The sequence below is a fragment of the Liolophura sinensis genome, chromosome 6 (assembly GCF_032854445.1).
Source record: "Liolophura sinensis isolate JHLJ2023 chromosome 6, CUHK_Ljap_v2, whole genome shotgun sequence".
In the NCBI taxonomy this organism is placed as follows: Eukaryota; Metazoa; Mollusca; class Polyplacophora; order Chitonida; family Chitonidae; genus Liolophura; species Liolophura sinensis.
Genome location: NC_088300.1, coordinates 16,578,959 through 16,601,110, shown reverse-complemented (window position 1 = coordinate 16,601,110; position 22,152 = coordinate 16,578,959). Strand labels below are relative to the sequence as shown.

General features: G+C 38.9%; 2 protein-coding genes across 4 annotated transcripts in view; both read right to left on the bottom strand.

Moving 5' to 3' along the window:
- Positions 1-1,332: 1,332 nt before the first annotated feature.
- LOC135466950 (tubulin polyglutamylase TTLL5-like) lies at positions 1,333-7,214 on the bottom strand. The gene is made up of 7 exons (XM_064744704.1): positions 7,198-7,214; positions 6,898-6,973; positions 6,767-6,803; positions 6,075-6,152; positions 4,524-5,283; positions 4,170-4,264; positions 1,333-3,581 (listed from the first exon to the last, which is right to left on the bottom strand). Exons 1-7 carry the CDS (start codon positions 7,212-7,214, stop codon positions 3,559-3,561), a joined length of 1,086 nt encoding a protein of 361 aa, XP_064600774.1. The 3' UTR covers positions 1,333-3,558.
- Positions 6,843-22,152, bottom strand: part of LOC135466662 (tubulin polyglutamylase TTLL5-like) — a 28,254-nt gene continuing 12,944 nt past the window's right edge. For 2 of the 3 annotated variants that reach the window (XM_064744285.1, XM_064744284.1), the window contains 19 exons: positions 21,988-22,089; positions 21,667-21,758; positions 21,229-21,336; positions 20,912-20,993; positions 20,154-20,215; positions 19,835-19,923; positions 18,593-18,628; positions 15,997-16,172; positions 15,183-15,245; positions 14,507-14,572; positions 14,205-14,256; positions 13,402-13,440; positions 12,434-12,551; positions 11,731-12,037; positions 11,306-11,420; positions 9,129-9,275; positions 8,679-8,791; positions 7,883-8,162; positions 6,843-6,973 (listed from right to left, as the gene is read on the bottom strand). In XM_064744285.1, coding sequence (XP_064600355.1) covers positions 7,910-8,162; positions 8,679-8,791; positions 9,129-9,275; positions 11,306-11,420; positions 11,731-12,037; positions 12,434-12,551; positions 13,402-13,440; positions 14,205-14,256; positions 14,507-14,572; positions 15,183-15,245; positions 15,997-16,172; positions 18,593-18,628; positions 19,835-19,923; positions 20,154-20,215; positions 20,912-20,993; positions 21,229-21,336; positions 21,667-21,758; positions 21,988-22,089 — 2,020 coding nt within the window. In that variant the 3' untranslated portion in view covers positions 6,843-6,973; positions 7,883-7,909. The remainder of the gene's footprint in view (positions 6,974-7,882; positions 8,163-8,678; positions 8,792-9,128; positions 9,276-11,305; positions 11,421-11,730; positions 12,038-12,433; positions 12,552-13,401; positions 13,441-14,204; positions 14,257-14,506; positions 14,573-15,182; positions 15,246-15,996; positions 16,173-18,592; positions 18,629-19,834; positions 19,924-20,153; positions 20,216-20,911; positions 20,994-21,228; positions 21,337-21,666; positions 21,759-21,987; positions 22,090-22,152) is intronic. The other variant, XM_064744286.1, reaches the window with a different exon arrangement.

Genomic DNA, 22,152 nt, shown 5'->3' with positions numbered 1-22,152 from the left:
ATGGGATGTTCATCTCTTGTAAACAGACTGTAGGGATGCACACCCTCTATAAATAGCCTATCGGGAAGCACGGCCCCTATGAACAGCCTGTGGGTAGGAGCAGCAATTATGAACAGCCTGTAGGGATGTACAGCCTGTAAGTATGCATAGTTACTGGTGACAGCCTGCAGGGAAGTGTAGCCCTGTGGACAGTCTGTGGGGAAGTGTAGTTCCTGTGGACAGCCTGTAGGGGTGCACAGTCCCTTTAAACAGCCTGCAGGGATGTGCAGGCCCTGTGAACAACCTGTAGGGATGCACAGCCCCTCTGAATAGCCTGTAGGGATGCACAGTCCCTTTAAACAGCCTGTAGGGATGTGCAGACCCTCTGGACAACCTGTTGGGATGCACAGCCCATCCGAACAACCTGTAGGGATGCACAGCCCCTCTAAACAGCCTGTGCAGCCCCTCTGAACAGCCTGTTGGGATGTGCAGCCCCTCTGAACAGCCTGTAGGGATGTGCAGCCCCTTTGAACAACCTGCAGGGATGCACAGTCCCTTTGAACAACCTGTAGGAATGCACAGTCCCTTTAAACAGCCTGTAGGGATGTGCAGACCCTCTGAACAACCTGTAGAGATACACAGCCCCTCTGAACAGCCTGTAGGAATGCACAGCCCCTCTGAACAACCTGTAGGGATGTGCAGACCCTATGGACAGGCTGTAGGGATGTGCATGCACAGCCACCATGAACAGCTTGGAGGAATGCAGGAACACACACGACTGGTTGAGTGTAGAATGATTTGTTATATCTTCAAGGTTAGGAACTTTTGCATGAAACATGTTAAACTGCTTTGTAAATAAACGTGTTTCAAAGAGGCAGTTTTGGTACAAGCCATGTAAATGCTAAGGCGTTCCAAGCCAAGAGGTGACAACCATGTTGTAAAATGGACTACTAAATGCTTAGACATACGGTGTGACATTTGAAAACCTTCATGAAAACTCAAAAGAAAAACAAATACACACACTGTAAGTTGTTATTGGATTAAAAAAAAGAAATACAATAAAACTTCCATCTACATGGAAATTAGTTTAGTGATGCATTTCAGCTATCTTCTAGGAAACAACACTAAAATTTAAAAAAAAATATTGCAAAATAAATAATTGCTAATTGCAGTGACAGATGAATGAGAAATATTGCCAGGTATTTCATTACACTTGGCAGATTATTTATATACATGTTATCATCTGCTTTATACACTATACTGTGCATGAGCTGACTGGAAGCGCCATCAAATAAATGAAAGGATGAATAACATTGGTTCCAAACAGTAGGATGTACACTATGCAACCTTTTCTCATTACATGTATTTATCACAACTGGGAATGTATCCATTCAAAACACAATAAGAACAAATACAATCTAGCCCTGGATATAATACCACCATACAAATTCACTTCTTTTTTTCCATCTCCATTTGGAGGTCATGAAAAATCACAGTATTTATCACATGCTTTCATCCTATAACATCTATTACAGATGAACTATATGTGAAAATTTTATCCCTAAAAATCAACAAATGTTGTCATTTTATCTATTTGACAGAACATATCCCAGAAATCACATGCTTATCACATGTTGTCAAGAAAATATTTAAGAGAAGGTGCAGAACATTCAACTGGGAGACTGTACAGATTTGTTATTAGAAATTACATTACAGGCAATACTAGTTGAAAGCAAATATCGGAGGTTATTGAACAAACTCCTCAAAGTAGATAAGGCTTGAATGGACTATTTAGATCAAAGTATAGACGAAATATCTTTCACATGGCCTTTTAAACCACTTAATTGTACCATACTTCTTGTATTAGTATCAATCACATAGAAGATATTAAAACATGCATGTTGATGTTAAATAAAAACTAAGAAATATACTCCATAAAAATAGTATATGATATACATACATGTACATTCGTTTAATAAATACCAATTTTCTCACACAAATGACTTTGTTATGGAAATGTAAGTGAGAAATCAATTAGTGTCAGACAATAGCATACAACAGGATGCACGAAGCATGTCAGCTGCCAATTGAAAAAACATGGAACTCATTTCACAAAGGCTTGTAAAATCACATATTAGTAAAACAAAAGACAGAAAAAGATATATGAATGTTATTGAACCTAAGGTCAAGAAAGTACATGCATATAGGGGAAATAAGTTAAAATGAACAATCCCATGTTTTATCAAGTCCTGCATATTGATCACAGATAAAATTACATATAAAGCTGCCGTTATGGTGCAAAACATTGCGCAAACTGCATGAATGGTTCTAATCTACCACCATACAAACGCTGAATACAACAGATTTCTGGGCAATGACACAAAAATGTCATCAGAATTTAAAAATTATCTAATAATGCCAGCAGATATTGTCAGCTTTAAACTCAAATATTCCTAGGTTTATAGAGCTTTCCTCTTTTCATCCAGATGGGCAGAATTTACATGTGTAGTAGTGTATGTGTACCTCTATGAATTTGCCTTTGTCCTTATGCACCTACCCATGCCATTTATTGTGATCAACGAATAACAGCTCATTCCAGACCCATGTACTGAAAAAATGTGATCTTATCCTATTTTATACATAAACCCAAAACCCATTTCTTTATCAATTCGTTTGTCTAATATTTTCCAAGCATTAACAATTTCCAAATTTCATAAACATTGTTTACAGAAAAAAAAAATTTACATAGTCTTTATAGTCACAATACTTTATTTAGCAGTTCCCTGATATTTTAGTTCAACAGCATTTAAAGAAATCTGTCACATTTTAACTTGATAAGTGAAACAAGCAGGACTAGCTCCCAACAGTTTGGGATAAAACAAGATGAATCACAATCTGCTCTTCAGATCACAGTTGTATCACAGTGCAAGGGGGTAGGCATGGACGAATCACAGAATGCATGTACAAGTCAATGGCTCAAATAAACACTCCAAGACCTTGGTCCAGCATGTAAAAAACAACAGGTGAGTGGAAGGCATCAAACACATAAAAAGTAGTGTTCTTCCCATAAATAAAACCTCATGAGCACGCCATTTGCAAAATATATATCTGTTCATTAAGTCACATGCCTTTCGATTGGTCATGAAAAAGAATAACTACTTTATTCTTAATGAGTACGCTACATCATAAAATGCTTGTCCAAAGCAGGCAATGATCTTCATATTAACAGCTGCAAATAGTGGTATATTGGAAGATCTCATGAATTTGTGTACCAGCAAATACCAATGTCTGATTTACATGTATCATGAGTATATATGCTGCAGCTGGCAATGTCTTCATTGCACAGGCAGGTTTTACTGCTCAGGTTATCTGCAGCTTGAAACCTGCTCTGTAGATTAGCGCTGGTACAGTACATTGGACAAGAAACAACCACAAGGAAGCCTGACAGAAGTTGTTACATCTTGATGTACTTGGTCAAACATGACTCGAATGTAGTGCACAGTGGTCTCCTGCATTCATTCTCCTTGGCTAGGTGGCAATAATGCGCCTGTCATTCCAGACTGGGTTCAGTAGATTGTGTCACTGTGTCAGCAATTTGGCACCTGCAAAGACATAACATACATTTATTTATTCACTTATTTAATTGGTGTTTTACGCTGTACTCAAGAATATTTCACTTTTACGACAGCGGCCAGCATTATGGTGGGAGGCAACATGGCAGAGCCTGGAGGAAACCCATGACCATCTGCAGGTTGCTGACTGACCTTCCCACGTTCGGCCAGGAAATAACATAGAACTCATGAAACTATGCCAATGACCAACATATGACACTTTATTTGTTAATTTACTGCATTACAGTCTCCACACTATTGTGAAGAGGTGGACATCAACACCAAGAAAATCCTTAACCCATCAATGTTTGGTATATGTACTAAGAAAGAATACACATATCATTTTGTGGTTAGAGATGTTATGTTGGTATAAAATATGGAACAATTGTTTAACAAAAAGACTCGCAATGTCATTACAAGTACACAGCAACAGAGTAACAATTTCAAAATATATGTTGGATTGAGTGTGAAAATTTATGTACACCATTTAGTCTTCAATTTTTGATCTGTAATGCCTATTTGAGATTCTAACAGTCAAATATCAGGTGTCTTGTGTTGTTCAAAGGTCATATTCTGTACCTGATATGGAAGACGAGACAAGATGTGAACTGAGCTGGAAGGTATCGGGATTGATGTGCTTGTCTCCTCCTGCCCCCACCTCCAGTGTCAGCGGCCTGTTGTGTCAACAAACAGTTTGTTACATTAGGGTACACCTACATGTAATGATACTTCTAACCACTACAGAATGTCCCCAAATTATAGGCCAAAGTTGCAGTGATTATATAAACAAAACTTCTTTAATATGAAGCATTAAATAATGTTTATAATTGAACATATTAGGCAGTTTGATGATCTACATGCAACAACACAGAATTACTGAATGGCTATCTGCATCTTTTTCGCATGGTTACCAAGTATGATCTGCTAACTCACCTAGCTACCCTAAAGTGATTGTTCACTTTCTTTCCCGTGACCGGTCTGGTTGGGGGCTTGGGTTCATACGGCTGGGTGCTAGTCTCAGAGCTAAGGCTGGCCTGACTACCCATTAGGCCTTGGGTCCCTGGGAGCTGGGCTGCATGAGCCTGTGCTACCATGGCAAGGTGCTTGGCCTTACTCGACTCCAACAGGGCTTTACTTTGTGCCATCATTCTCTGCTGCTTGGCAAGTTGTTGTTGTTGTGCCACCTTATAAGATCGATTACCCTGACTGCCCACACCAAAATGGTTTAAACTGCTCCCTGTAATTTGGTTATAGGCCAAGGCCAGATCACTCTGCCACGAGGGGCCTTTGTCCTCTATAAAGCTATTGAAGGTGGCATTAGCAGTCTTTAGGCTACCTGCCCGAACCTGAGGCCTGGAAGGCAGGCGCAAGGAACTCCTGTGTTCCTCCAGAGTGATGTATTTTCCCTGCGGGGCATCAGGCTGATGGACATGGCTCCTGTCATTGGTGTGTCTCTGAACTTTGTGCATGTCAGTTGTAGAAGTATCCCCCGTGGAGAGTGAGCGGGTGCGGAACACCTCCGTGCGAATGCTCTGCTGACTGTTACTGCGGTACAGTGGCACATTGCTGGGCATCTCGGAGAAGCCCACAGTACTGTTAGTGGCCGAGTACTGACGGGCCTGTTGTCTGTGGGCTAGCCTCTGCAGTGCCTCATTAATGGCTTTCTCATTGTACACATCCACATAGCCTCTTTCTGTGGACAAAACAACATATCAGCGTGAAAATCACTTGTGTTACAGATCTTATACTAATTTGCTCTGTCATTTTCATTTTGTGGTCACTCAGATTGAATTTTGAAAATGAACATGACCCATGCCTACATGTATATACGTAATTTGCAAATTTGGTGTTTGAAAATCAGTTAAAAACAATTTGGTGAATTCAAGTTTATGGCGTCATCTCTGGCAGGAAGGTCTTCCAGCAACCTCCAGATGGTCTCGTGTTTCCCCATGAAGTTCTGCCCACCATATTTATTTAACATTTGGTTTGGATTTTTCTCACCTTACCCAAGAATACTTCACACATACGACAGTAGCCAGCATTATGGTGGGAGGAAAACAGGCAGAGCTCAGGGGAAACCCACAATCATCCGCAGGCTGCTGCAGGATCTACCCATGTACAACAGGTGAGGAAGTCAGCATGTGCTAGATCTGAACAACGACAATGACCCGCCTCTCACTAATGCCCTAGTTTTTCGACCTTTTCAGCCACCACTATGGCCAACATTTTTGAAACATTCACTCTGACTAAGGGATGTACAGAAATAATCTGTACAGTTTTATAAAACTACATACATCTTTAGTGACACAAACAAATCATTATTGGTGTCATTTTCATAATACATGTAATTGTATACATTAATTTCACTGAAATAGTCCTTTAGAGGTCGAAAAGGTTCATGCATTACAGTCAGTGAAATATACTCAAGGACAGTGTACAAAACAAATCAAATAATTAAATAAGTAGTATAGTCAGTATACTGACCTAATGGTGGTTTCCCAGCTGAAACGGATTTTGTCGAATTTGCTGAGGCTGGTCGATGGTTGATCACACGCACACCTGCAAGGCATAGGTGTTAATTACCTTCAAATCAGTACACATTAATAGCAATATTACAGACAACATGTACAAAATATACTGAAAAAAAAAATCCGACCCTCGTGAAAATATTGTTAAATCATCAGAACAATTTGCTTCCTAAAGTTACACAAAATGGAAAATGTCTGGTCGGTCGGTTATACATGTATAGAAAACCTGCTAACAGTGCAAAAAATTTTCCAGCTAGTTATGTTATACAAATTAGACATCTTACATGTACATGCCTTAGTTTCTTTGCAGATTGACGTTTATTGTTACAACTACACCACAGAAAGACTCAAGCACCAATACACCATGGATTATGAGATTAGAATCTCTTAGCAAGACTGCTATGACCTTTGACCTAAATATCAACACAATACATCAAACAACCCCAATGGAACTATGGTACGACTGCTAGAATTCACGCAAAACACTTTGACAATTCATGCACATAATGACTGACAGCATGCATTCTTTTTAATTTAAAAAAAATACATATATTTACACATAGAAAATAGATTTGTAGCACTACATGAAAGCTTGCTGCAGTAAAGGTCAAAGGTCATATCAGGTTTAATGATGCCCCGCCCACCCTGATTTATTACTGCTGGCCGAGGAGGGACGACTTCGGGACTTCGGATTAGTTTGGCACTATATACGGCCACTGCCTTGCAAATGCAGCTTGCTGCAGGGGAGTTGCATGCTGCCGCGGCAGAATACGGTTTACCAGACAAAAGCATATTGCCCGTTTCTCTAGACCTGAGAGATTGCTGCTCATTTTGGGGCCAGGCTGTCTAACACAGCTGTGGGCAGAAGATAAGATTCCAGTTAGTGAATATCACTCATAAAATGATGCGGCCATAAACCTGTCTATCTACCGAATGTGATATACACCCCACAACCTGGGATTGTAAACATTAAGTTCATACCAGAGCTTTAAGAATTGAATCCTATGGTAACTATATCAGTCCGGACATACATGCCTGGCTCATTTAAAGGCAATTTTTGTTACGTTGAAAACACTTACATCAGCTGGTTAAACATTGATCTATCTTTGTGTACTGTATATTAAGTATGCAAGGTATCCTCTTTGTGGGGGATTACATCTATGACTGCCTGAAGAAATTCATTCATGTAGAATGGTTTAGAATAGTACCCAGTTTTCTACATGTTTATCATGAACGGATAAAAAGCCACAGGCACACACAGATTGCAGTACATTTACCAGATTGAATGACAACACATTCTATTCTTGATAAGGCTTAACAATTTGGCATCTTGCATTTGCAGAGCATTGCCTCATGAATGCTGATCTAAGTATCTAACTTCAGAATATCTTTGTGACTCACAATTAACTTCAAACAAGAGCTATTGTTGATAAAGATTGAAAGTTATTATACTATCATTATTATAAAAAATATTACAATTATATATATATTAAACTCTTGTCATTTTTGTCTACACCTCTTACATGTACAGAGTGTGACTTAAATCTTGCACATAAATTTCACCTTAGCAAGCTATGTTACTAAAAAATTCAACAACTTAATTTCTATCATGTTGGGTTATGCTTCCTACAAAGATAAATTAAATGAAACATGCCAGGCAAGCATCCATAACAAATAACCTCTAAGACCCAACCATTTACATCACCAGCTACGTACCATGTACATGTATGCAGAAAAGAGACACTATATGACAACAGTTGTTACCTTTCACATCAGGAGTTTCCTCCCATCCTATAAAGGCGGGAGCTGGAGAAGTGGGAGGGGCCAATGCCTGTGGAGGTGTAGCCCGTGAAGGAGGAGCTTCGAGAGATACAATCTGATTGCTCTCTGTGGAGATGTCCTTCCTCTTTGCCAGTCCGTGTCCTGATTCAGGTTTAGAAGTTTCCCCAGCAGCTCCACCCTTGGTGACTTGGTGCCCAGGAAGATACTGGCAGACTTGTTCAGCTTTGTGTAGGTTGTTAAAACTTCTTCTAACTCTGTTTCACTGCGGACATAAAGAAAGACAGTAAACATCTTGACCAATAAATGTTATGACAAATACATGACTTACAATGGCTACTAAGTTGTTCACATTTCCTGATTCTGAAAGTTCTATGCCTCTTAAGTGTTTGGGTTTTGTTTTGAAAGATAGGATGATATCCTGCTGGAAAAGTATCAGCACCAAAAGTAATATTTTATGATATTTACTGAATGCATATATATTCAGCAATGAAGAATCATCAGCTGGGGTAAGAAACATGGTCTGACAAGTAAACCTACATGTACATGTATCTAACCACGGAAAAGATCCCAGACATGCTAAATAATAATATTTAATAATATTCAGACATAATAAATATAAATTCATTAACAAAATCCAAAACAAAATCATTTATGTAACAGTTCACAGTTTCAGATGTACATGCAGTTAATAATTTTATAGTTTCTCCCATTAATTTATGTTTTCAGCAGAGCTTTGTCAACATGTACAGATGTGGTAAGAGTTAAAAGCTGAGCCCACCTTGCTATATTGATGAACCTTTCAAATTTTTCCTCATTTATCCCTTCTTTGCTTGTTGAATTTCTCTGGGATTTTTTGTCGCCCTGTGCTTTGTTTCTTAACTGCTCTGTTTCCTGAGGAAAAGCAAAACAGAGAATGTCATACAATGTTCCGAAATAAAATCTTCTAAAACTTGAGGAAAACAAAACATTTCACATTACTTAGTTGAAAACAGTTAACACTTCATGTACTCCGCGCACTCTGCACACTCCGCTACCTGCACTTACGACACCTATGGCCATCCCATTAGTGAAAACTTCTTGATTTTGGTATTAAGCAACAATCAAATAAATAAACTAACACACTCCGTAAAACAATCTGAGAATAGATTCTCAAAAGAATCCATTCTCGTTTAGGTATATTCCATGCACTTTAATTCTTTCCAAATACAAACACTAAACATACACTTACTTTTGTGTACACATGTACAAAGTCACTAAGCTGCTTGGCCAGGATGCGTCGTCTCTCATTCAGAGGCAGTTTCCTACTGGGAACAATCACTTTGAAGGTCTGGTGCAAATTTACTGCAGCTCGCTTCAAGAATCGCAAAACCAAATCCTGAAAACAAATAAAATGTATTGTGAACACATTTGGTCATAATCATCATAATCGGGAACTCGTTTGCCAGTAACAAAATGGTCCAAAGCCAGAATTCCTTTGTTCTTTCCTTTATTACGTCACAATTATTGGTTTATGTGTGTTCAAAAAAACACCCAGACAGCACACAAGCACTGCAGCATCACAGAAGAAAATTATGCTTTCTATTGCGAACTAGGCCTTTTGTGTAGACTATATGAGAGTTTCTCATTCAGACAGCTACACAGGTCATGCGACACGTTCCAATACCAACCACCTTTTTGTTCCTGGCCTCCATTCAAATGAACACTGTATCATTTATACATGGACAACTTTTCAATACTGAAAAATATGGAAGTCACCATCCATTCACTCCACATCCTCCACACTGTAGAGTCACACCCAGACAACCATACATCCATAGCCTGTAACTCACCATCGGCTCATTCATGGCTCCACATCCTCCACACTGTGAGAGTCACACTCAGACAACCATACATCCATAGCCTGTAACTTACCATCTGTTCATTTATGGCCTCCACATCCTCTACACTGTGAGTCACAACTCACACAACCATACATCCATAGCCTGTAACTCACCATCTGCTCATTCATGGCCTCCACATCCTCCACACTGTGAGAGTCACACTCACACAACCATACATCCATAGCCTGTAACTTACCATCTGCTCATTCATGGCCTCCACATCCTCCACACTGTGAGAGTCACACCCAGACAACCATACATCCATAGCCTGTAACTTACCATCTGTTCATTCATGGCCTCCACATCCTCCCACACTGTGAGAGTCACACCCAGACAACCATACATCCATAGCCTGTAACTTACCATTTGTTCATTCATGGCCTCCACATCCTCTACACTGTGAGAGTCACACTCACACAACCATACATCCACAGCCTGTAACTCACCATCTGCTCATTCATGGCTTCCACATCCTCCACACTGTGAGAGTCACACTCACACAACCATACATCCACAGCCTGTAACTCACCATCTGCTCATTCATGGCTTCCACATCCTCCACACTGTGAGAGTCACACTCATACAACCATACATCCATAGCCTGTAACTTACCATCTGTTCATTCATGGCTTCCACATCCTCCACACTGTGAGAGTCACACTCACACAACCAAACATCCAAAGCCTGTAACTCACCATCTGTTCATTCATGGCTTCCACTTCCTCCACACTGTGAGAGTCACACTCAGACAACCATACATCCACAGCCTGTAACTCACCATCTGCTCATTCATGGCTTCCACATCCTCCACACTGTGAGAGTCACACTCACACAACCATACATCCACAGCCTGTAACTCACCATCTGCTCATTCATGGCCTCCACATCCTCCACACTGTGAGAGTCACACTCACACAACCATACATCCACAGCCTGTAACTCACCATCTGTTCATTCATGGCCTCCACATCCTCCACACTGTGAGAGTCACACTCACACAACCATACATCCACAGCCTGTAACTCACCATCTGTTCATTCATGGCTTCCACATCCTCCACACTGTGAAAGTCACACTCACACAACCATACATCCACAGCCTGTAACTCACCATCTGCTCATTCATGGCCTCCACATCCTCCACACTGTGAGAGTCACACTCAGACAACCATACATCCACAGCCTGTAACTCACCATCTGCTCATTCATGGCTTCCACATCCTCTACACTGTGAGAGTCACACTCACACAACCATACATCCACAGCCTGTAACTCACCATCTGCTCATTCATGGCTTCCACATCCTCTACACTGTGAGAGTCACACTCACACAACCATACATCCACAGCCTGTAACTCACCATCGGCTCATTCATGGCCTCCACATCCTCCACACTGTGAGAGTCACACCCAGACAACCATACGTCCACAGCCTGTAATTTACCATCGGCACATTCATGGCTTCCACATCCTCCACACTGTGAGAGTCACACTCCGACAACCATACATCCACAGCCTTTAACTTACCATCTGCTCATTCATGGCTTCCACATCCTCCACACTGTGAGAATTACACTCAGACAAAAGTCGCTGATGTACACGTATCAGGTACATAGCAAACGCTGTCCTCGCTTGTACTTTACTGCAGGTAACAAAGAAGAACATGACAGCTAAACAATATACCACAGAAAAGACTGCGGGCAGATTAGAGGCAAAACAACATAGATTTATCAGAACACGAACACATTTTTTACACACCTGACCAAACACCTGATTTTTATACCTATGGCGCATTACAAAAAACACAAGTTAAGACGATTTAGTGATCTTTCTATATATTTTGGAATCAAAGAGAAAAAATATATAACACATATAACACATAAAGTCATAGAATATCTAAAATCTATCACTGAACAGCAGTAAGGCATTTTAGCAGAGAACAGCTGACTTACTTGAGTGCCCCTTCTCCTTGTACCAGCATCTCCATCACATTCAGCTTGGGTGTAGAGACAGCTTGCTCCTGTACCTGTACCTGTGGCTGTGGCTTTGCTGTCTGGTCCACCACGTCCAGTTTGGCTGTGATCTTCTGTTGTTTTGTGGGACCCTTGTCCTCTTTGGCACAGGTGATAGCCTGTGTCTGTTTCTGAGTGCTGGTTTCAGACGTCACAGGAGGCTCTAACTCTGCCCCATCTGTCTCCTCCCCCTCTCCTTCACCATCTTCTTCAGGCAATCCCTGAGCTAATGGTCTCCTTGATGTTCCTAACACACAACAAAAGCCATGCAGAATACATCTGTATAAAAGGAATTCTAAGCACTGTTTATGAACACAAATATTCATGTAGTCAGACTACGATACTCAAGAAAAAATGACTGAGGCGCAAAGAGCAGTTCAAGAATGCACCCCTACAACAATAACATCCGTCCTAAAAGTCTACACAAATTTTAATGGAGTTTATGAATCATAATTATTTACATGGTACGCCCACATTGAATGGCCTATCAAACTTCAGGGTTCCAAAAGTATGATTATATCAGTGTAAAACAAATGGGGAAAAAATGAGACACAGTAAACACAAAACTTCTATAAATGTCTGGAGGTTGTTACAGAAGCTGATCACATATCAAACAAGTCTCAACAATTGGAATCTGACTTACTTCTTTCCATGGCAGACTTTGCTCTACGTCGTCGCTGTTTTTTCCTTCCATCACTTCCACCATTCAGTTTTCGGAGATACTGACGAGTCCTTAAAAGTGCGTGACCATAAGCATCTCCCTGTATACACAATAGTGAAGCTCTGTTACCTGCCATTGTACTCTGCGGTGATTTATTTTATCATCTAACTGGGTATCTAATGTCTCCTGGTTAAGTGATATTTTTGCCATTATATTGTTGCCGTATATTGTCTACCATGGTCTAAGAGCACACCACTGGGAAATATTAAATATTACACACTGATAAAAGGGTGGTGAAACATTTCGTTGAATTCATGTGAACTGGGTCACTTACAGTTTTTGCATGTTTGCAAGGTGTATATTCAAGCATATTCTGAAGGCATTATTCTGTGCTGACTGATAAAGTTATACTTTTTGTGAAGCCCTGACACGTGGAAATCCAACCAATGTAGTTGTGTCTCAAACATCAAAATAAGATATGAATAAATTGCACTGAAAGTTGCTGAAAAGGTTGAGGAATTAGGGTCCAGACACAATAATATCCTGAAAGTGTGTCTGAAAACACACAATCTACACATGGGAAAACTTGTGGAACGAGAACAAAGAGCAGAAAATGGAACACATAGACATCCTAATATCGTCTCTTATTATCTGGCTTAAATTTTATACTTCAATAACTACTTTCTAAAAAAAGACATAAGTGTGGCTCATTTAAACAAACACCGAAAAAGGAAATGAAGTTTTAAGCAAAAAGGAAGTTTGTGTAAGACAAAGCAATGAAAGCTAAGAATGAAATTTTCATGAAACCTCTTCATAAAGATTTCAACTAAAGCAACAAGTATTATTGATTTTAGCTCTCCCCATGCCTGTAATCTGATTCAAAAGTGAACAGCAAATTGAAATGTCAACTTCAAAAAAGTAACATCTGTAACATCAAACAGCATACCCACCACTGATCTACACATGGCAGGACTTGACAAACTGATAAGCTAAAGATGGTGACAGGAAACATGTCATAAATGTGTAGCTAAAAGATCTTCTTCGCCTTACATGCATATACATGAAAATTATATAAGTAAAATATGCTGTCGCCCTCTGGGTTATTCCACAAAACAGAGAATAACTAGTTTTGGTGAACATTTTCATAAACCTGAAACTGTATTGACTGGGAAAGGCACAGGAATGTACACTATCACACACACACACACACACTATTTCATGATTGAACTGATTTATTTGATTGGTGTTTTACTCAAAATATTTCACTTATACGACAGGCAGCCAGCATTACGGTGGAAGGAAACCAGACCAGGGGAACCCACGGCCATCCACAGGTTGCTCACAGACGTTTCCTTGTACGGACGTAGAGAAAACCAGCATGAGCTGGACTTGAATTCACAGCAACCGCATTGGTGAGAGGGTCCTGGATCATTGTGCCGCGCTGGCACGCAAACCACAGAGGCCCCCATTTCATCACTCATCACTTATCACTATGATCATTAAGTCAAACATACAGTAAACTGACCTAAGATTTCCCATAAAAACATGCCATTTTAGATATAAATGAAGTTCATGAAACATTTATTACTTTTGGTGCTGAAACTTTTTCCAGTTGGATATCACACTACCTTCAAAACATATCTCAAAACACCCTTAAAACATCTCAAAACAAAAAAAATCAACAGAATTCCCAGACAAAAGAAAAGATTTCGTCTATCAGAGTCTCACTTAATGAAAACGTGAGTTTACTTACCGTAAAGTCCAGTTTGCAAAGAGGGCTGGTTGACAGTTGAGAGTATAATAACCTACAGTCAAACAAAAGACACTTCATACAGCTGATTTAAATATGACATTTCTTCGTTTTCACATTTACTGTCATTCTTATCAGTAAATACAGGAAGAAATGAAGTACTGTTGTTTCAGTCACGCCAGACTGTAACAATGGTGATGTCATGAGGGAAAAAAATCTAGAAAGCACACAGAGCATATCTAAACCAAATATAATAAAGTTTGCATGTCATGAATATATATTAGTTTCACACTAAGGTTACTTACTTGTTTCTGTGGCCAATGGATGTAGCAGAGGATTTGTGATTTAGAGGACTAACAAATCCTTTATGTCTGAAAATAGGGGAAACAAAAACTAAACTGCAAAACAGTTTGTAAACCACTTTAATCATAAATGTATGTCGCTACTGAACCCCAACTTAAAGCTCACTAGTACAGTTAAATATTTAACACATGCTCAACACTGTTTCTTCAACTTTCTTGATTGCTGAAAGCATAAAATTTCATCAACAGATCAGTCATTACAATTTTAGAAGATAATTCTCAAATGATGAAGACTGATTTTTATGGTTTCTTTACATCATATTCATGTTTTCTTTTTTTTAAATCATTTTTGTACATAATTAACTATTCACTAAAGCGTGAATACAAATACGCATGCTGCCCTACTGGTTGAAACACAACAAAGCTGATGGTTCTTCAGCTCTTCCATGTCTGGAGGTAATGTCGTACAGACTCCATGGTCACCCTATGACATGTACAGCATTCACTTGTTTTTCTGTCTTCACAGCCTTATTTTTTTCCTTCATCAAAACCAACTGCCAAATATAGATACTTATTGCTGTAAGAACAACAGGCAACAGAGTTCAAGTGATCTGAAACTATCCCTTCATTTCAACAGGGTATATATATTTATCACACTTGCCGGCAGGAAATAGCTTACCTCTCTGGATAGAGTCTCTGATGCAGCATGGCATTGTGGGTAGTGCTGAACTGAAGCAGAGGCCTGAAACGACATAACACCACAAACTGTGTACTGGTACATTTAAATCTCAAACCACAGCCAAACTACAAATCAAGAATGCCACATGAGAACAATTTAATGATCTGGCTATTTGTCCCATATGGCATATGGCCAAAAGAAATACATAAAACCGGCTCTGATCCAGCCTCCCTTTCTTCAGACTGATCCATGTATCAGGCTCACCCATAGAGATCCCATGAGTCAGGGGAGAGGAAGATCCTGACCCAGCCTCCTTCCTCTAGAGTGATCTATATATCAGACTCACCCATAGAGATCCCAGGAGTGAGCTGAGGGAAAGATCCTGACCCAGCCTCCCTTCTGCCAGAGTGATCTATGTATCCAACTCACCCATAGAGATCCCAGGAGTGAGCTGAGGGAAAAATCCTGACCCAGCCTCCCTTCCTCCACAGTGATCTATGTATCAGACTCACCCATATCCCATGAGTCAGGGGAGGGGAAGATCCTGACCCAGCCTCCCTTCCTCCAGAGTGACCTATGTATCAGGCTCACCCATAGAGATCCCATGAGTCAGCAGAGGGAAAGATCCTGACCCAGCCTCCCTTCCTCCAGAGGGATCTATGTATCAGACTCACCCATACTGATTCCACAAGTGAGCGGAGGGGAAGATCCCAAGCCAGCCTCCCCTCCTCCAGACTGAATGAATGAATTAATTATAACGCCAGATCGACAATATTGCAGCCATACTGTGGTGAGATCTATGTATGAGACTCACCCATAGAGATCCCATGAATCAGGGGAGGGAAAGATCCTGACCCAGCCTCCCTTCCTCTCCTCTTCCTCTTTCACACGCCGTACAATTTTTATCTCCTCCCCGGTCAGTCCTGCCATTGACCCTGACTGCTGCTTCTCTGATGCCAATTTTCCCCCAGCCGACTGTGGTCGTGGTTTCTGATAACAAAAGACACACAAGAAAGACTACAGTACGACAAAAAAGTGACCACTATAAACACGCGTGTCGTATGGGTACCACACGGCTGTTACACGCGTGTGGAATGCATTCCAACTGCGGTATTAATGCGTGTGGTATGGTGGTCACTTTTTTGTTGTACTGTAGGTATGGTATAAAGTATGGATTATCTACAGAAATAGCTAGGGCTTTTGGACTGTTTTCCAAAGGATCCAACATACAGGTATACAGATTACCTTGTGTGTGTGAGGGTCGGGAGGGGTGGGGGTGGGGGTCAAGCATTTTAGTCAACTGAACACACATACCTTCATCATCGATGATGAATGTTCACGTGATTTCCAAAATAGAAACTAAATCAAAATGAGTAAAAAAAAAAAAGAATGTTTTGGAGCGAGATACCAGACACTAACCTATTTCTTCTAAAATTTGGGGCATCTGGTCTGCTCAGTTTAGCCAATATATATGTATACATTAGGCCATCTAATGAACAACATACTCATGCCTTTACTTTTCCAAAAGGCTGGTAAAAAAAATGTAACATTCTACTTTCACCACTACTAATATCTGTCCCAAATTTCAGAAAAATTAGACGAATATAATGTATGTACATACATGTGCCTAGCCTCAATGTTATACCAACGGAGGGAACAAGCCTTCCATGTATGCAACTGTCTGCTTATTAAAGATATGCAGTAAATACTACACGGCTGACAATTTACATGACATATTATTAATTATTTCACTAATTATAAAACAGTCTATGTTTCATTTAATTCACACTACAGAAGCTTACCAGCAATTAATAATGGAAACTATGGACACTTTCTGCTTAAAAAAAATCTACTTCTATTCAAATACAAATGGGTGAGGCCAAACAATGTTGCCAAAATGCCAACACTTTAAAATATAAACAAATGTGAAGCAATTTTAGCAAATAATTTATGCATATCACATTAACAGATTAGGTACATTAACTGTACAAAATGACAACAATCTTTAGTATCAAAAAGGCATTAAATACACAAAATGGCAACAAGCCTTTAAGCGAACAGGGCAATGTTCACTAAAAGCATGCATAAAACCTTAGCAAGAGGAGCGGCATAAGCAAGCACATGTATTTACATTCTTGGATTTGTTCTCCATAAGAATAAAATAACTAATGCCTGATATTAACCTTGTCCTTACATCAGCATTACTCTATAGCACAGGTGTTTAAAATATGGATATATAACCTAACACATACTTTCACAGGGTCACAGTGCCTTGAAGTATTGTGAAGTATTACTGTTTAAACTACATACAAGTAAAACTTAATATATACTTTTACATTGGGGACAGTACAAGTTACAAGTTTGACTGTATAAAATGAGTGATCGTATTAAACATTTACTTGTGGTTAATTAATGTTTAATCGCTTTTACCTGAACAGGTTAGCTCTGAACCAATGCTACATGTATATGTACTGGTTCTAGAGGTTTAGTAGATTGGAAGGGTTGACATGCATAAGCCAGTGTTAAGGGGCTTGGTATCTCAGCAGGGTATATGAGATGAGACATAATAAGCAAACATGACCCACCACCAAATGCTATACATCTTTAACTCAGTCACCATGTCCTACCAAGCTGCCCACATAACCACTGCTAGCTGCAGTAATGTCAAAAACTTTCATATTGTATTCCTATAACATTTCCGTGACTTCATAGAATTTCAAAATACTATGGATCCTTAAAAGCCAACAAAAAAAGAACAGAGTTTTTCGTTCTTTCAAATAATGATGGGTTTTTAAGCGAGCATTCTCTGTAGGCTACCTGCCCCTGTATAAACATATGTAGCGGTACTTTCAGTTACAAGTTTGACCGTATAAAATGAGTGATCGTATTAAACTTTACTTGTGGTTAATTAATGTTTAATCGCTTTTACCTGAACAGGTTAGCTCTGAACCAATGCTACATGTATATGTACTGGTTCTAGAGGTTTAGTAGATTGGAAGGGTTGACATGCATAAGCCAGTGTTAAGGGGCTTGGTATCTCAGCAGGGTATATGAGATGAGACATAATAAGCAAACATGACCCACCACCAAATGCTATACATCTTTAACTCAGTCACCATGTCCTACCAAGCTGCCCACATAACCACTGCTAGCTGCAGTAATGTCAAAAACTTTCATATTGTATTCCTATAACATTTCCGTGATTTCATAGAATTTCAAAATACTATGGATCCTTAAAAGCCAACAAAAAAAGAACAGAGTTTTTCATTCTTTCAAATAATGATGGGGTTTTTAAGCGAACATTCTCTGTAGCTACCTGCCCCTGTATAAACACATGTAGCAGTACTTTCAGTTTTGGCAGATGTAAGCATGAATGTAAGAATGAACCTGTCCTCATCTCAAATACTTACCACCTTGATGGAAGACAGAGCTCTTATGTGTGCAGACTAAAATTGCAAACACATTGAAATTATAGCTGTAAAAGTGCACATAATTAATTAAACAAATAATTACCTTTATGATGATATGATGTATTGCAGATACCCAGATTTAAAAGCGCGTAAAAGTTGTAGGTGGTGACCTATTTTCTACTCACAAATAAGCTCTGTTTTCTTGAGATTTTCTAACCTTTTTGGTTGGAATTTAGTTTTCGTGGGCTAATACACAATTACTATGTTCACTAACTTTCCAAAAACATAAACAAATGTAACATATGTGTATTATATAAAATTTAAGCAATGGCATAATATCTATTTTTCAGATATAAGTTTAGATATTAAGTTCCTGCAACAAATGAAACTTACACCTACAATTGCAGAATGTGTCATGAACTGTTCATCCGATTTATCTCAGTTTATTTTGAAAAGCACATCTGACTTCATTGTTAATGTACATGTATCAATTTAACTTTTCATTTATTATATGTCAAAACTTTTATTTATATATATAATGGGTATGATTATGGCAATTTATATCAATGACATTGCTCTCTTGAAATGGGAAATATTTGGAATAAATGAAGTGTCTGTATACAAAGTGTAATTTTCTTTCTTGGGGTGTTTCAAAAAAAAATGTGGTAAAGTGGGAAAGATTAAGAAAATGGATCTGATAAAATCAGGAAAGACAGTTATGATATATTTATAAGCAAGGCCGCAAGAAGATAGAACTTTCCTATTGGATAAACTCATTCAACAATATGCTAAACTTAGCTGAGATGATATTTCCTACTGATTCAGCAATACAGGCTCTACAATGCCAACGCATACAGGTACTTATTCAGCAATATATGCTACAACAGCAGAACATTAGTCTATATTCATTCTGCAATAGCAATACATGTTCGACTTTGTTAATATGATAGTACCTACTCTTTTAGTGATACATGCTGCATAATGCTGATATGCTATTGAATACTCATTCAACAAAACATGCTGTGCTATCCTAGTCCGAACTCTTTCAGCACACAAATCCATACCGCACAGTACTGGTGTCTATTCATTCAGAGATACATGCTGTGGAATGCTGAAATTTAAAGGTCTATTCCTTCAGTGATGCATGCTACACAATGCTGAAATGGTAGTGCCTACTAAATCAGCAATACTTGCTGTACAACATTGAGATGCTAGTTTGCTCTACAATGTTTTGTTCTATACCTTAATTCGGCCTCCAATTCTCCCGGAAAGTTCATGGTTTCGTCTACTCTGCTGTAAGGACCTCAGCACAGGATCCTGACACATCAACCCTGAAGAAGACAGAGGCAGTTACAAATGGTGAGAAACTGCGACTCTCATACCATAGTAAGTGTGTCCATTCAATAATCACTTCTATACCTCTACCTAAGAAAATATCAAGTCATATTCCATATCAAGCACTGTCTTCTACAAAGCTTTTAAGCTTCCAGCTTACATTAAAAACCAGTGTTTTATACTGACAAGTGGCAGACAAATTGCAAGAAATACCAAGATGGATTACCTGACAAACTGAGAAGATCTGAGATCATGTTTGCCTTAATTTTCAGATCTAACGGTGCATCACTGAAACAAACATGAAGACATGTAACATGAAAATCAATACAATACTGTTAAAAAATGTTAATCAAAGATACACTCGCATATATGTCACACACGCAAAGTTAAAAATAAGGATAAGTTTGAGCTAACAACAAGGTTGAGAATGAACATCAAGTGTAAGGTTGAATTTTTTTTTCTTCCAACAATGACACCTGCCACTTTTAAAATTATGTTGTACTGGTCCCAGTTGTCCCGTTCAGATTAAAGTGTCATTTACTTTATATTAGGATGAGACTGATATTAAGATTTAAGCCTGGTTTCACTTTATTACACTAATGAACAACAGGACCCGGCTACCTACTGAAAGATCAAGAACAATTAAAGTTGACTGATAATGAACATGTTAAAAGTCAATGTGTCACTTGACATGAATACAATGGATGTAACAGTTAGGTGGATGTGGTATCAAGTACCATATTCAGGCTATCCTTAAAATTCTTTGTTAGGCATGACCAAATTATATCTGACTTTTTTTTTCATTCTGGTTAAAGAAAAAGACAGGGATTTTATAGAAACCAATATTGAGAGAAAAATAAAAAAAATTTAATTTTTATCAAAATCCAATGAAACTTAAGTGTAGGGCTTTTCATTTTGAGGGTCAGTTGGGTGACTCCCAACAAACGTATTTTTAATGAGTATGTACACTGAACATGGGCATACCAGGCTAGGGAGGGGGAGAGGTTCACCTCCAGAACCCAGGGCTTCAAATGGTCGTCAATCAAGATGTCAAAACCATACAGCTCTGAAAAAAACAAACAACATACCCTTTTATTCCTTCAGGGGTAAGTAACAGGGTGTTCAAAAGGGGCAAGTAGCAGGCTGAAGACAGCTGTCTACTGCCGTCCCTCTTGCCACCTACTCTAAATATTCTTCTACTAAGATTAATACTGGTTAAATTTAGTGTACAAAATGATAAAATTTTAAGAGAAAAGGGATGTAGACAGGTATTACATGTAAACTTGCTTAATGTATCTTACCAAAGCAGTTTCCCCGGAACGGCATGAACATCTTACAAGCTGTTGCAATCGGCATCTCTGCAGACATGATTGTTTTGATGATCACATCTTCTATCCTCATCATTAGAGCTGTCCAACAAATCAGGTTACAATGTAACATGTACACATGTAATCTGGTGAAGTAGATAAATATGGCATGGCCTTTAATGGAATGCACAATCAGAATGGGTACAAAAAAACTGCATTGCTAACTTCCTTAAAGGCCATTGCCCGTATATACAGCTCTGCATTAGTAAACACAGTTACTGATAACACTAAGAGAGTGTACTAGCTCATAACTCTATGTTTAACATGTACAAATAAGCAGAAATTATCTTCTGATCAGTATTCCCCTTTTACAATTACATGTACAGTTAGCTTTCGTTCATGGTTTGATAAAGCAAAGGGAGTTAACTCTACCTGTGACATCTTTCTTCTGTGATTTCAGATACCGGAGTAGAGCACCCATAGACCACTTGTTACCATAATCCTCTATGTCTGGGTCATCATTCCTGGATAACATCAAATGCACACACAATAGAAGATTACTTCACATTTTTACACACATAATCCATTGGCAGTGGTTTAATGATATTATATGTCCTTTTTTTGTGTTTTTGTTCACACGGGTATTGACGTATTAAAAATACAGTTGTTTTTTCTTGTTGACACTGTTTTTCATATTTAAATCCTTCCAGTTTTCCTTGCTCAAACCTAAGTTGACAGATAGTATTAACTTACTGCACATAGTCCTTGTTTTTCTTATTCACGCTGTAATTGGTCAGGTGCATACACTGATTCCTCAGGTGCTTGTTAGCCTTCTCATACTTCACTGTGGCAAATCTGAAGCAAATATAAAATACACTCTAACCATACTTTTACATATAATGACATTGCTAATGATGA

What these genes read in the sequence shown, in the direction of transcription:
- LOC135466950 (XM_064744704.1), bottom strand. An exon ending in GGGCAATATGCTTTTGTCTG is followed by an intron (nt 6,804 to 6,897) that starts GTAAACCGTATT and finishes ACTAATCCGAAG; the next exon opens with TCCCGAAGTCGTCCCTCCTC. An exon ending in TGTCTCGTCTTCCATATCAG is followed by an intron (nt 3,582 to 4,169) that starts GTACAGAATATG and finishes ATGTCTTTGCAG; the next exon opens with GTGCCAAATTGCTGACACAG.